Consider the following 14,903-nt stretch of genomic DNA (forward strand, 5'->3'; position numbering starts at 1 on the left):
TATAATTTTCTTAATTTTAATAGTAATCGATTCATATTTAATTAAATATTTCCATATTATTCACAATTATTAATTTAATATTAAAAATTGAATTGATTTTTAAGAAATATAAGTAGACCATTACAGATTCCTTATTTATTTAAATGTTGGCAATGCAAAAATGGTGGCATATTTTTAGTAATGGTAGAAAGCGTCATTATTGTGATACTATCACAATAATTTTCCCTGTAAAATTATCAAAAAAAGTGAAAAGATTATTTTAAATATACAAATTACGGTATGTGCAAGTATAAAACTTTTCCATGGCGAATTTATTCAAACCGAATCCAATTTCTTAACATCAAAAGCTCATTAATCAACAAGTGCTGTTCTTGAGAAACCTTGTATTAAGCAACGAACTATGGCAGAAGGTCAGGTCTCCGTCAATGACGCCTCCTTTATCGAGCTTGCTGACATAGAAAGCGAAAATAAAAGTGTAGACGACATGAACACCCATAATTTAGGAGACATTATCATGTCTGAACTTATACAGGAACATGAGGGTAGTGAAAGTATTAAAAATGGGGACACTTGCGAAAAATCTACTTTGAACTCTAACCAGGAAAGGACCGTCGAAAGTCCTTCTACTGGCGATAATTTTTTACATAAATGTGTTTTTTGTGAACGTGTTTTAAGTGCTAATGATGATCCTAAATTATTAGAGTGTTTGCATGATTCTTGTGGAAGTTGTGTTCATGGAAAACTGGAAGATCTAAATGAAGGACAAAGAAAAGGTAATTTTTTAATTTTGTTATTGATATAACTCCACAATATATTATTACTAATAATAACCAGAGATTTTTAGGAATTACCTTGACCTACTTTAATATTTACGGTTGACCCCACTTACAAGATCCTTAAACATCCTTATTAAAAAGTTTATGCAATTAATTGAAGGTATTCTAGCCTCCAAGGGTTTGTACAACAAACAACACCATTTTGATGGGGGAGTTAATTATTAGGGTGGTAACATGTAATTAATGTGTATGGTGCCATTACTTCATGTTTGTCTTTGTATTCTTTACTCTTGGAATCTTTAGGATGTCTTTGACTCAGTCTTATAACCCATCTGCTTTTGTACAACTAGAATATTGACAAATAATAGTGCAAGAACCAAAAAAGATGATGTTTAGTGTAACACAAAAATCTGTTCTTAGTCTGCAGCTGTTGAATTAGTACAACTGAGTGCTACATTTAGCAATGCTTGAGAAAATTTTAGTAGACTATGGAGATAACCTGTCATCACTGTAGTCAGTGATGGCGCGCGAATTGTTGTGGTGATAAGAAGCCATCACATATTTAAGTCATATTGATTAGCAAGTATAAAATTTGAAAACACTTCCTGTGTTACAAAGGATGAGAACCACAATTACATTGATTAGCATAATAGCCAATGTAATCACACAGAAAAAACTGACTATGGGTTTTAGGTGTCACAATCTAACTTGGGTTGGGTTGGGTTAAAGTTATGACTGTAACCATTTCCATTTCTTGCATATACAGAACAATGTCTGTAGTGTCTGAAACGATCTTATTCCAGAGCAAAGCTTCTGCATTACTTGATACTCAGAATCAGATAAGACGTCTCAATTTCACCAACATAAAAGTTCAATTTTTATTCCTCATCTTTAAGTTTTCAGGTAATTCCATAGGTTTCTTAAAGTGTGTCCAAGCAAGGTGCTGGGCTGAATCCTGATTCTAGCAGGACAAAATTATTTTATGGACTTAGCAAGGGCTAGAATAGTTTAAAAAAATTATAAGAAAAATATATATGAAGGAAAAAGTAGGTGTTTTAGTTCTCAGAACAGAATTTTGACTGAATTTTGAGGTTTTTCACATATTTTTTAGGGAAAAATTAGTATAAAATAAAATTGATAGATAAATAAATGCTAATTTAGTTTCTAGTAAAAGGAAGAACTATTTTTATAAAAATTCAAAATCCGAATCATCTTCTGATTCGCTTGGAGAATCCTTCTCTGCATCGCTATGCTGTTCATCAACTCAAATCTCCTTTGCCTCAGGACTCAGCTCATTCAATGAGACTTTCTGGAACGTTCTAAGCCCTGTAATAACAGGATCTGATGATATTAAAAGCCTCATGTCCTTATTCCTTGCCTTCTCTGCTTCCTCTGAAATCTGTTCTATTGGAACAAGAGCATGTTTGATAGCTAAAGAGCCATGTAAAAGGATTTTATGTAGGCTGGGAGGTTCTGTACCAGAACAGTTTGGCAGTATCATAGGTAAATGTGTTTTTTTCTTGTCATTGTCTCAATGAACAATTTAAGGAAGTTGTTTTATAAATACCTGAAGAATAGTTCCAAATCTAGATATTAGCCGCTTATCAACATCTGCATGCTTAAAAAATCGGCGGAACACATTCCACGTCTAACTTCCTTGAATTACTTTGTTTACTTTTACAGTGTCAATGACCTCAAAACTCCCTGGATATGAAGCTTTACGTAAATTATCCTTTTTCTTGCAATTTTAGTTCTCAATATTGTATCCGCCAAATTGATTTTTGAAAAGTTTTTAATTCTGACCCCAGATTTGTAATCAGCACTCCAAAAGATCTCACCAACACCAAGTTTTTTATCGGTTTGCATTGAAGAATTTTTGTTATATCTCAATTTATGGTTCATTATAGCCCTCCTTCTTTGGATATATTATTAACTATAATATAATTATCACCAAATTTATTTGTTTAATTAAAAATCTCTTGTCATTATATGTAATAAGCAATTTCGGATGCAAAAGCGAACATACATATCTACTAAGAAGATTATTTTAACATTTACTAAACATTTCAATCGATTCAATTTTTTAGTGATTCAATGTTCAACGTGTGAGTATAATTGCGAACCAGATAAGATAATAGATAACCAATTTTTATTGGAAACATCAAACACTGAAGAACCTCCAAAGACAATCGAATTGAAATGTAGTAGTTGCGGTGACGATAACATCGCGACTAGTTGGTGTGTGGATTGCGCTGAGTTTATTTGTGATATTTGCGTCCAAGCACATCAAAGGTTCGTCTCAAAAAATTACCGAATAACTTCCTAAATTATCATTTTTTTTATCCACTTAGGTTAAAAGTGACAAAAGATCACGTTATTAAACCAAAAGAGGATGGTCTACAGGAGAATCAAACGTCTTCAAGTTCAGGGAGTGTGCCCACTTTGTATTGTTCGATACATCCCCAAGAAAAACTATCGTTATTTTGCGAAAATTGTGATCAATTAACTTGTAGGGATTGTCAATTAACGCAACATCGAGAACATAAATATAAGTTTACACACGAAATTGCACAGGACGCGAGAAAATTCATTTCCGGAATGTTAAGTGATATTAGGTAATTTGATTTAAGAAAATAAGTAAATAAGTAAAAAGGAAATTTACAAAATATTTTTTAGTTACAAACGTGTGCTGTTAAACAGTGCTATGAAAGTAATTGATGATAGACAAATGTTAATAATGGATAAGAAGAAAGCTTTGGTTAATGAAATAACACAATTGGTTGTTAAGTAAGAAAAAATTTTTTTGGTATAGTAAAACCTCGATATAACGAATTAATAATATAAAAAAATTTTTAATTTGTGCTTTAAACTGTTTGAATGAATAATTTTATGTACACAAATTCCGACAGCTATCCACACAACTCGGGGAATACCCCGAGATTATCTATGAAATGCATATCTTGAAATCTATTCTTTAGAAAGGGAAGATAACGAGTAACATTTGAATGAGAAATTGGTTTTTCTTACTTCGACGAGGTCGCCTGCGGGCGAGGCGCTAGATTTTTTCCAAATCAAATCTAGCGCCTCGCCTGCAAGCGACCTCGGCGATTTGTGACAAACTCGTTTCTTATATATCTCAGTAAAGATAAAAACATTCCTATAAGAAAAACCTATAGAAGCTTACCAAACTAATGATCTTGTATTAATTTATCAAATCTTGCACTGGTGAGAAGTTAGCAATAGATTTCTCTCCTAAAAATTATTAAAAAAAATAATAATATGTAAAAATATAATGTAAACAAATACCTTTGGTACTAATAACTCCATAACAAAACTTATAATCACATTTTTTCTAATTATATCAACCTGCCAATTTTATTAAGGCGTATATAAAACATTTTCAAAATTTTCAAAATGGAACATCGAAATCTTAAAATTTTATTTCACAGCCTTATTCTCCATGCCTTAAAAGATGGGAATCCGCAAAAAACCCGAGGCACTCTTTTCACTTAAGGCTTAAAAAAATCACAAAATTTGAATCGTATACAGTGTCCGCCAAAAAATCAGCAACATCCGTTTTTTTTTGTTCTATTGTACCTACGTTTCTGAAATTTAGTTTATACACTGCTGGCACGTTAATTAGCACACCCTTGCGAATTCAAACAATACTATCCATATATCGAACTATAACGGCATTTTAACATAATTTTTGATTTGTTTGTATTGACTTATACTGTATCGTTTGTAATGACTTCGTTGTAGTAACATTTTATCGCTGCTTAAATTGTTATACGTCTTTTGGAAAACAATCTCTGGGGATGCTAAAGTTAAAAAAAATCGAAGGTTTCGCTTGGTAACCGTAAAAACGCTTGGAATTTGTAAAAAGCCATATTGAATCTCTTCCCTTTTTCTGGAATTGCATAATTTGGAGCGACGAATCTAAATTCCAGCAACTATACAGACCTGATAGTAGATGTTACGTGCGACATCCTCCAAATAAACAGTTAGAGCCAAAGTACACGACAAAGACAGTGAAATTGCTTCGATTTTATACACTTTTAACTAGATGCAGTACGGTGTGCTAATTAGCGTGCCACCCCTGTATTGGAGATTCATACCGATCTTTCGATCTAAAGTATTTTCAAGATGGTGGCCACTTCCGATCCACCGGAAGTAAACCACAACTTCATAATTTTAAATGGAATGCTATAGTTTTTAATTATTTGTGAAAAAATATGTTGACTTTGATAAAAGTTATTGGTACCTAGCATTTTTCGTTTTCGAGTTATTTATTTATTTTTTTTTTTGGCAAATTCAAGAAAGGTCTAAATTGGCGCGATTACTCTTCAAATGCTGCCAAATAGATTGTCATTTGCTGTATTAGAGTATCTTATACAGGGTGGCCAAAAATTTAATTTCCGTTTTTCCTCATTCAATGGCAAGAAAGTCGAAAATTTTAAACGGTATGCCCCATATTTTATTAGTTAACCAGAAAGGGAATTTAATTCTCTACAAATTATCTGTAAACATTTCTATATCTATTTGTTGTAGTTTTTCTCATAGTGGAAATATAATCAAAACATGCAGGAAATGCCGGAAACCGGTTATTTTTTTATTAGAAGGCCATGATATTTTGACAATTTTTCGTTATTACTTTTACAATTAACTACGAGTAATACCTGTTAGGTTACTATCTTTTATTTCCTAAAAATAACAAACAGAAGAACAAATTAATGAAACAATGAAAACAAGAATTTAATGAAAAGATGATGAATTAGATTTGGATAAAAAATATAACTTTGCAATATAATTTTTTTATTACATTTTATTTGGAAATGCAATAAAATAATCACTGGTGACCGGAAATATACTGTGGGTATGAAATCCACAATATACATAATAATAATAATATAATTTGTTTGTTAATAATTCCAGTGGTTGTAGCATGCTGTGCACACGACATGTAAAAAATCAAGATAAACAAAATCAATTATTATTATATTCAAGTCCACTTCAAGTCCTTCAAATTATTATACATAAATGTGTACGGTTCGTTTTATTATTTATTAAAATATTATTAATTTATTCAAATATATTTATTTATTTATATTGTGGACAACAAATATACCCATATATACGTTTTCTTTTAGGGTCGATCTTGATATGTCCACAACTAAGAAAATCTATGATTTTTTCGGACTTTTTTTTTTGAGATGGGCGTTAGATTTGTTAGGTATTTTTCATTAAGTATTTGACACGTCCTATTCAAAATTTTATTACATTCGCCATCAATACAAAATAAATTTCAAATATCGGCGTTGGAATAATAGACTGCCTAAGTTTGACGTCACAGAGATGGGCGGAGCTTATACCGACTCATACTGTCAGAAAAGTTATTGTTATTTTAATCGGTAAAGAATACTTTACAGAGCGCCCTCTAGCGGCTATAGTAAAACGGACTCCAGAATCATCTTCCTCATGCCAAAAAACCTCCGTATACCGTGTAATAATATTACCTCCGTGTAATATTAAATAAAAATCAATTAAAAAATTTAACTTAAACACCCTGTATCTTCAAAACAAAGCGTTTGTCGACCTATGTTTATATGAAGTTTTTGTGCTAATTTTAAAAGATTTATCGACTGTTAAAGTCCTGCTACAAAAACCTGAAACACCCTGTATATCTTGGTAAAGATATAAACTCTCCTATAAGAAGACGTTTACTCTAACTTCGCCAAGGTCACTTGCGGGCGAGGCGCTATAATTTTCTCAAACTGAGATTATCTATCAACATGGAATAGAGCAACTTGGAAAATAACTCGAGTTGGATTCTATCTATGAGCTATATAGATGACTTTCTAGTATGACTTAAAAATATTTTGTTCGTTATATCCGAAGTTCGTTAATATCGAAGTTTTACATTACTTATGATTTGTTTATATATTTTTTAAATTTAAAGATTGACAAATACAATAAATGTAAGAGGAAAAGAATTGGTTTCAAAATTAACGGAAGTATGTGAAAGTAAACAAAAAACTTTACAAGAAAAAAAAACGGCTTTGGATCAATTATCAAAGATGACGGATCATTGTATAGATTTTACAAAACACGCTTTGGATAATGGAAGTGATATGGCTTTGTTGTATAGCAAAAAGCAAGTTACAAATCATTTGCAAAGGATTAAATCAAAACGAGCAGATATTCCAAACCCCGAAGTGCCTGTTCGAATTCATTTGGCGCTAGATAAAGTTCCAGATTTAATAAAAGGTAATATACATATCTTTTCTTGTTCCCAATAGTAATCAATTTTGATTTATTTTAATTCAAAAAGGATTATCTTCAGGTAAAGTAATTTAATACCTCCATAAAATCTTCAATATTTTTATGCGTTTTCGTTTTAAACTAAAATAGTCATATCAACAATTGGTCAAATTGTTGTGGACGGCCGAGTTTATCCAGCTCAATCCAATTCACCATGCGGATCCTTACCACCACAAAATTCTCCAAGTCCAAGTCATCAAACACCAGTTCTTCATCAACAACTAAATTTATTACCCCAACAACAACAACACGGAGTTTCTCAACAAGGAATGCATCAAATGCAACAACAACAAACAAGTCAACAAAACCAAATGCCTCCAAATATGCATCTTCAATATCCGCAACAACCCAGAATGTTACCGCCTTATGGACAACAATATAATCAAAATATGCAACAAAATCATCAAGGTATGCAACAAAATCACCAAAATATGCAACAAAATCATCAGTTGGGTAAGAAAAAAAATTGTTTGTGACTTTTTGAGATAATTTTGGGTTAATTTAGGTCAAAAAATATCACCACAAGGACAAATGATGCAAAACAATATTTTAGCACAACATCTTCACCAACAACCTAATCATATGCAGCAAAGAATGGCTATGCAAAGACAAGTTAGACCTATTTTACCTGCTCGACCTGGATTAAATAATCAACAGCAGGTAACGAAATCAATAAAAAAGCAATTTTTTAGCAGTGTGGAATTTTTTATGTTTATCCCCAATTGAACGTTTTTTATGATTAAAAAAGTGTTTGTAGCAGGTTACCTCCTCAACTCATCCTCAAGCATTAATGCAAGATAGAAGTAATCTTCGTGGTTTACTTCAACCAAACGGAAATGCGGTTTATGTGCGAACCGGACCAACCCAATATCAAGCAGTCCAACCGCAATACGCGCAACAGTTTCAAAATCGTTTTCAAAGTCCGCCCCCCCAATATCAACAAAACGTTAGGATGCTGCAACAGCATGGTAATCAAGGTGGTGTGCGTATGACACCACGTGCGTTGCAACCATATGGAATGCAACAGCAAACTCACCAGCAACAACAGGGACCATTAAAATGGCACATTCCTCAACAAGACCCAAATTTACTCGGAGCAAATAGAAATAGTAATAATCCTAATCAAAATCAGCCGTTCGTTAACGATAATTTTAAAATAACTTTAAAACCGCAAAACTCTTCCGATGGGCGATGCCTTCAATCCGTGTCTTCAACAATTCCAAAGACCCCAAGTCCGAATAATGTCCAAGGCAATGTCGAAAGTAGCATGGATAAACTTTGTGCGGAATCCGTGAATGACTTAATGGCTACCATTGCTAAATTAGATTCGAATGGGGTTCAAGTTTTAGCAGAAAATAGACCAAAAACCGGGGGATCACCACACGTTGATAGTTCAACAGGTGATTTAACCGCTCCCCCAGCAGGAAAGGTTAAAAGTGAAGCAATGGATATTATTGGAAAAGATGATCCCAATGAAGATTGGTGCGCGGTTTGTATGGATGGTGGGGAGTTGGTTTGTTGTGATAAATGCCCAAAAGTGTTTCACCAATCGTGCCATATACCTAATTTGAGTATAGAGTAAGTTCATCACTCATCAAATCAGTTAAATCATATTAATTTTTGTTTTAATTTTCTTTTTAAGGGAAAACGATACTTGGCAATGTTTACTTTGTATGAATTTCGCAGATATTCCCGAATCGGCCTTAAATGAAAAGAAGGAAGGTCAGCTTAGTGTGAAAGAAAAGAAAATTGCTGAAAGACTAGTTTTGGAACTCTATTGTCAATTTGAACCTAGTATACCATTTAGGGAATTACCACCAAGCGAAGTAAGTTAATAAAAATTCTTTTAAGGCCGCGTGAAACGTTGAACATTCGTGAGATGATATCTAAAATTCGTGATCGGTTTGACTCGGGATCTTGTCGTTCACAGATGTCGCGCCAAGCCAGATTTGAGGAAATAAACAAAATTCACATTTGGAAGCGATTCTTCCCACTACTAATTCCGTGCAAAAAGTCAAGGCCCCTCACTTTGAGAGATAAAAAAAAATTGTGACAAAGTGAACAGAACATTTCTACGTAAATATGTTAATTTAAAAATTTTCGGATCCACGGTTTTCTTTTTATCGCGAGTTGAATGAAAAAAGTACCCAATTTTTTACGGTACAGCTTTTCGATTTTTTTTTCTCGAAAACTATCGTACGAAAAAATTTGAATTTTGAACTGGTGGTAGCCTGATGTGTACTTAATAAGTAGCATATTTTATTTTTTCGATATTTCGTACAGTTTCGCGGAAAATCGCGGTTTAGTAAAACGTCATTACGTCGAAAAGGGCTGGGTGGATTTCCCCGCGGATTTGACCAAAATATATCAAATAATGTTGGTTGTTGGATTCCGTTATCAGTTTTTCAAAATTAAAGCTCCCTAATTTTTTAAGAGCGATTTAATGGAATTACAAATTAAAGAGTAACAGAAATAAGCTCTGCGGGATGACGGGGGTTCCGTCCAATCGGAACAGATGATGCGTCCCAGACAGGACGTCGCGACTTATTTCTTTATGTAGGTAAGATAAAGGCGCGACGTACTGTCTGGGACGCACCGTCTGTTCCAATTGGTCGGAACCCTCCTCTCCCCGCATAGCTCATTTCTGTTTCAACCGCGTTGAAATTCGTACGTCGCAGTATACGCAAATAAGACACTGTAAAAACTTAATTATTACTAAATGTAGGGTAATAACCAGAGCCGCTATGTTTCGGGCTGTTGATGTCACCATCTGCATAGAGAAGCGAACGGGTTATAGCGTAGTAGTAACGTGCTTCTATCGAGCACATCGATGTGCCGCAACGTAACGATACTGGTTGAATGCTGGCCTATGTAAAATTTGGGGGGTTCTCTGTGGTGCAGCGTTCAATACGTGTTTGGCCGATTGTCGGAATAAAACTCAACCAGTGGCGTGGTATACTATATGTGGCGTGATGATGCGTCCTAGACAGGACGTCGCGCCTTATTTCTTTATGTAGGTAAGATAAAGGCGCGACGTACTGTCTGGGATGCACCGTCTGTTCCGATTGGACGGAACCCTCCTCTCCCCGCATAGCTTATTTCTGTTTCAACCGCGTTGAAATTCGCCATGTCGTTTTCGAAATAACCGCATCCTACTAAACCGCGATTTTCCGCACTCTACTTTAGATACAGGGTCAATTAAATGTTTGCAAAAAGGATCGCTGTTATTTCATCGTGTACATCAACGTTAAAGAACCTCTATTTGTTGAAGTCATCGAACGCGATGAGAAATTGTGTCGAGATGTTATGTTGCCAAAATTGGTATCATTCTATAAAAATAGCATGCTACCAGTAATCGTACGTCGCAGTATACGTACGTACGTAAAAAACTTAATTATTACTAAATGTAGGGTAATAACCGTTCTAAAATTAGTGTTACAATGGCTCGCTGGTTAAACATATATCACTTTATACAGGGTGTGTCAAATGTCTGGAATATAGCCAATAACGTCGTCATTTGTGGTTTTAAAGAAAAATGTTTCAAATAAAAAATTCTTTATTAGTTGTGGCGCATTTTTTGGCAATACTTGCTTGTTTACATTGTTCTTTGTTTCGTTGCTATGGCAACCAACATTGTTATTTTAAATGGGATGCATATGTTTTTTTGCACATTTGAATAGAGGATACATCCCTCTACGCGATGAACATATCAAATCATATGGTTGTATTAGAAAAAAATCGAAAAATCTGCAAATTACAATCAAAGTAGGTGCCGAAATAACGCCGTTGACAGCTTTAAATGTAAAAAAATTGACAGTTTAAACAAATATGGCGCAATTAAGCGAACGACAAAGAATCCAAATGTTAATAATGTATGGGTACGGTGCAGGTGATAGAAAACGCACTTAAAGTGAAGTTTGTACACTGTTCAATAATACATATTTACCCGGATACACAAATTACACAATCCACAGTATACAAAATATTAAACAAAAATTTTAACACCGGAAATGTTAAAAACCTTCCAAAAATTTGATGGCCGAAGACGCTACCGTTAACCATACATTATTAATTACTCATAATTGTTGAAACTGTAATTTTTTTGACATTTAAAGCTGTCAATGGCGTTATTTCGGCGCCTACTTTGATTGTAATTACCTGATTTAAGACTTTCAAAAAACGCATTTTTTCTCGATTTTTTTCTTATACGAAACAAACAACGAAACAAAAAACAGTATAAACAAGCTAATATCGCCAAAAAATGCGCCATGATTAATAAAGAAACTTGTATTTGAAACATTTTTCTTTAAAACTACAAATGGCGAAGTTATTGGCTATATTCCAGACATTTGACACACCTTGTATAATTTTAATAAATAAATAATATGCCTCGATTCTCTGGAATTCGCCTTACTGGCGTTTCATCGGAGTACTCTCACTTTTCCGTAAACCTTCATCCTTCAACCTCATCCGGCTTGAACCCGCTACGTTTGGAAGTTTATTGGCCAAACCACTTCACCAATCCGCGTAGCTAACGGTTTGGATTTCGGCGAAATGTTTCGTCATATTATATTTTTCGTTCCACTAATTTCTTTTATTACTTTTATTTGTAATAAATAGTATATTGTTTTATATGGAAGAGAAGCAGTGCTTTTTATGGCGTGGTCTGTCGCTTAGCGACGAACGCAGTGAGTCGCTAATGACAGATGAGCCGTTAAAATTGTGGCGTGTTCGACAGTTTGCCGGACGAACGAAGTGAGTCCGGCAATGACGGACCAGCCACAAACGAATCTGCTTCTCTTCCGAATAAAACATAGTATTTTTTCTTCAAACGTTGCAAATAATTGCAATATAAATTTTAATAAATTTAATAAAATGACAATTAACTTATTATGTATTAATGAGAAATCGAAGGACGTCATGACAAAATAACGTTAGCAACGACGACTTAAATTTGACAACCAATAAAAAAAAGTAAACAGTTTTGCGCGAATTTTAACTTTTAACTGTTAGTTATAAAAAAATATTAAATTAACTTTTTTGCACTATCATGACACTATATGTTTAAAGAATTATTCAAAAAATCAATTGTCACTTAATGGTTTATTTCTTCATAAAAAGTTTAAAATGTGTCAATTCTTTTGTGTTTATTAAAATTTAAAATATAAGAGATAATTATTTGTTTTGTTCTTTAATTTATTTAGTTTTTTTATGTGATATTAATTTGAGATGAAAATAAGAAAGCAAACAATTAAAAGGTTAGTTTCATTTTTTATTAATTTTTAAAATCTTTACTTAGCGTCCGTGAAGCAAAAAAATATCTTTTCCAATACGGCGCTAAAGTGACATGTGCTTCAGCGCTATGGCGCTAAAGTGAAATTTACTTTAGCGCCATAACGCTGAAGTACTTTTTTGCTATGTTGATCTTACCAACCGTCGTTATGCAACAATGACTTACTTCTACCGCGAGTAAACACGACAACAAAGTTGTCATTTAATGACGTTTGAAGAAAAAAATTATTATTGCAACGTTAGTAACTAGGGGGCTTAATACACTTAAAATTTTATTTTAATAAATTGTAGTATATTATTATATGAGCATATAATGAGGGCTATTATTCACGAAGGTTAAGTTTATGTCACGAGCGAATAATAGCTCATTATATGCGAGTAGAATACTATACATTGTCCACGACTATTCAAATTGATTCCATAAATTTATTTTTTAAATAAATTTTTAAATAAAGGTTAAACGTCAATGTGACACAAATTCAATGTTACTAACTGTAACCAACTTCACAACAATTTGTCAAAATTAAGTGTCAGTTTTATAAAACGTCGTTTTCTTTACGAAAATTAATTAATTTATGCTTAAATCATACAAAAAAAGGAATTTGTTTAGGTTTTTTTAATGTCAAACATTTAGAAACTCCTAAAACATTGAATTAAATTGACGTTTTTTGAACTTTTAACGTTTCAAATAATTATTATTAGTCTGTCAAGTTGGCTACCCGTGAATGCCCGTGAATAATGATTATTATTCACTCCGTGAAAAATGACTACCATTTTGTTTATATATATATGTATATATTATAAGGTAGTCGTGGACAAAATATTTTATTTATAAATATGGCGCCATCTTTGAGAGTATGCCCGGAACTATTTTTATGTTAGAGTGTTTGCCTATGTCAGCGGTTTATTTATTATTCCATATAATTTACATGTAATTTCGTAGTTCCAAGTTTTCTGCTAATTAGCGTAACAAAATGTATTGATATGGTTTCTGTGAACTGTTCTGCTTCGAGTAAAGGTATTTCCCGAATGATTTGTACCTTACTTCGTTTTTTATAACAATAACACAAACAAGACAAAGTGGCCAAAAATTACACCTACCTTTGCGATTTTTTTTGTTAATAATAATAAGAATTTTGGTGATTGGTAATTTTTAGTCGAAAGCCCTCTATGTCTACTTTCACCTAATACTAAAAGTTTTACTTCAATTGCTTTCATGCGCCCTAAATCTTGGAACTGCTGAACCTGTTTCTTATGACCTGTATTTTCGTATAGTTTAACGCGACCTTATGTTAATAAAAAATTGAGATAAATTTTTCATAATCTCCTTTTTTTTAGAACACTGAATATTATTCAATAATAAAAAGACCAATCGCTTTGGATACAATAAGACAAAAATTGGATTGGAATAATTTAAATGGTTGTTACAGTCATTTAGAACAATTAGTGAGAGATGCAAGGCTGATGTTTCAAAATGCCTACAAGTACAATGCGGTAATATAAAAAGATTTTTATAAATTTGATTAATTTCGATAAAAAAATATTATTTGTAGGTCGACAGTGATATTTATAATGATGCAAAGACATTAGAAAAGTTTTTTGATGAGCAATTGGAGAAATGGCTTCCAGAATATGCGTATGAAACGTTTGAAGATGAGGATTTACACAGGCCGAATAAAAAGTTTAAACGAATCATAACAGATTAATTTGTTTATACCATTTTTTTTAATAATATGAAAGTATGGGAATTAATTTTGTGTCTCAATATTTGGGATGTCTCGACTTATTATAGTAGATGTTAATTTTATAATGTTTGCTATTAGTTTTGTTTTTATATTGATTATTATACATTAAAAAAAAAAAAATAGAAAATGTTTGATTACAAATTATGAAAGACAAAATATAATATATTTTAGTCCTATTGTTCAAGTTATAAGCGGGAAGAGTATAAGATAAAGGAAATGAATATTATTGTCAGTTAATTTATATTGAAAAATGTTCACTTATTTTATATTTTATGGAATAAAAATTTATGTGATAGTTAAACCTATTATTTTTTAAAGGAAAATGTACAAGAAAAACGTACATGTCGTTTTACAAGCTTGTTATAAAAAAATACAAAAAATTATTAATTTTTAAATATTTTATTTCAAGTTTGGGTTTGAGATTAAACACTTTGTTAATTTTTTTTCATGTACAAACCACTGTAGTGCGGAGTAAATTTATAAAATTATTTTTAATTGCAATTTTTATTACTATAAAAAACGTGTATACGTTTTCTTTTGTCATTCATCTTGTAGAAGTTAAGATGTATATCAAATATGTATCAAAAAGATAAAAAAATAAAAGGATATCCATTAAAAAATATTTAGATACAAAGAAATTGGTGCTTATATATATTATTACCTTATCCTTTTTAATTAAATTATGATATATGAAGTATCTCTCATTTGCATTATTTTATAATCCTAATGTATTATAATTAATTAATAGTTTGGGCTTTCAGTAATAAAC

At 32.2% G+C, this 14,903-nt stretch overlaps 1 protein-coding gene across 3 annotated transcripts; it reads left to right on the forward strand.

Annotated features, from left to right (window-relative positions):
• The first annotated feature begins 157 nt into the window (after positions 1-157).
• Positions 158-14,772, forward strand: LOC111423688 (tripartite motif-containing protein bonus). 3 transcript variants are annotated; one of them, XM_023056965.2, is made up of 12 exons: positions 158-773; positions 2,864-3,068; positions 3,128-3,391; positions 3,453-3,563; positions 6,736-7,043; positions 7,108-7,119; positions 7,188-7,550; positions 7,603-7,757; positions 7,855-8,675; positions 8,740-8,923; positions 13,728-13,883; positions 13,943-14,772. In XM_023056965.2, the coding sequence occupies exons 1-12, from the start codon at positions 401-403 to the stop codon at positions 14,093-14,095; spliced, it is 3,105 nt and encodes a 1,034-aa protein (XP_022912733.2). In that variant the 5' UTR covers positions 158-400; the 3' UTR covers positions 14,096-14,772. The 3 variants fall into 3 exon arrangements, with proteins under 3 accessions (XP_022912733.2, XP_022912734.2, XP_022912736.2); XM_023056966.2 differs by having other exon boundaries at positions 7,858-8,675; XM_023056968.2 differs by lacking the exon at positions 7,108-7,119.
• The last annotated feature ends 131 nt before the right edge of the window (positions 14,773-14,903 follow it).

Source organism: Onthophagus taurus, chromosome 11 (assembly GCF_036711975.1).
Source record: "Onthophagus taurus isolate NC chromosome 11, IU_Otau_3.0, whole genome shotgun sequence".
NCBI lineage: Eukaryota > Metazoa > Arthropoda > Insecta > Coleoptera > Scarabaeidae > Onthophagus > Onthophagus taurus.

What these genes read in the sequence shown, in the direction of transcription:
- LOC111423688 (XM_023056965.2), top strand. Translation starts at nt 401, where the DNA reads ATGGCAGAAGGTCAGGTCTCCGTCAATGACGCCTCCTTTATCGAGCTT. An exon ending in AAATGAAGGACAAAGAAAAG is followed by an intron (nt 774 to 2,863) that starts GTAATTTTTTAA and finishes TCAATTTTTTAG; the next exon opens with TGATTCAATGTTCAACGTGT. An exon ending in TGCGTCCAAGCACATCAAAG is followed by an intron (nt 3,069 to 3,127) that starts GTTCGTCTCAAA and finishes TTATCCACTTAG; the next exon opens with GTTAAAAGTGACAAAAGATC.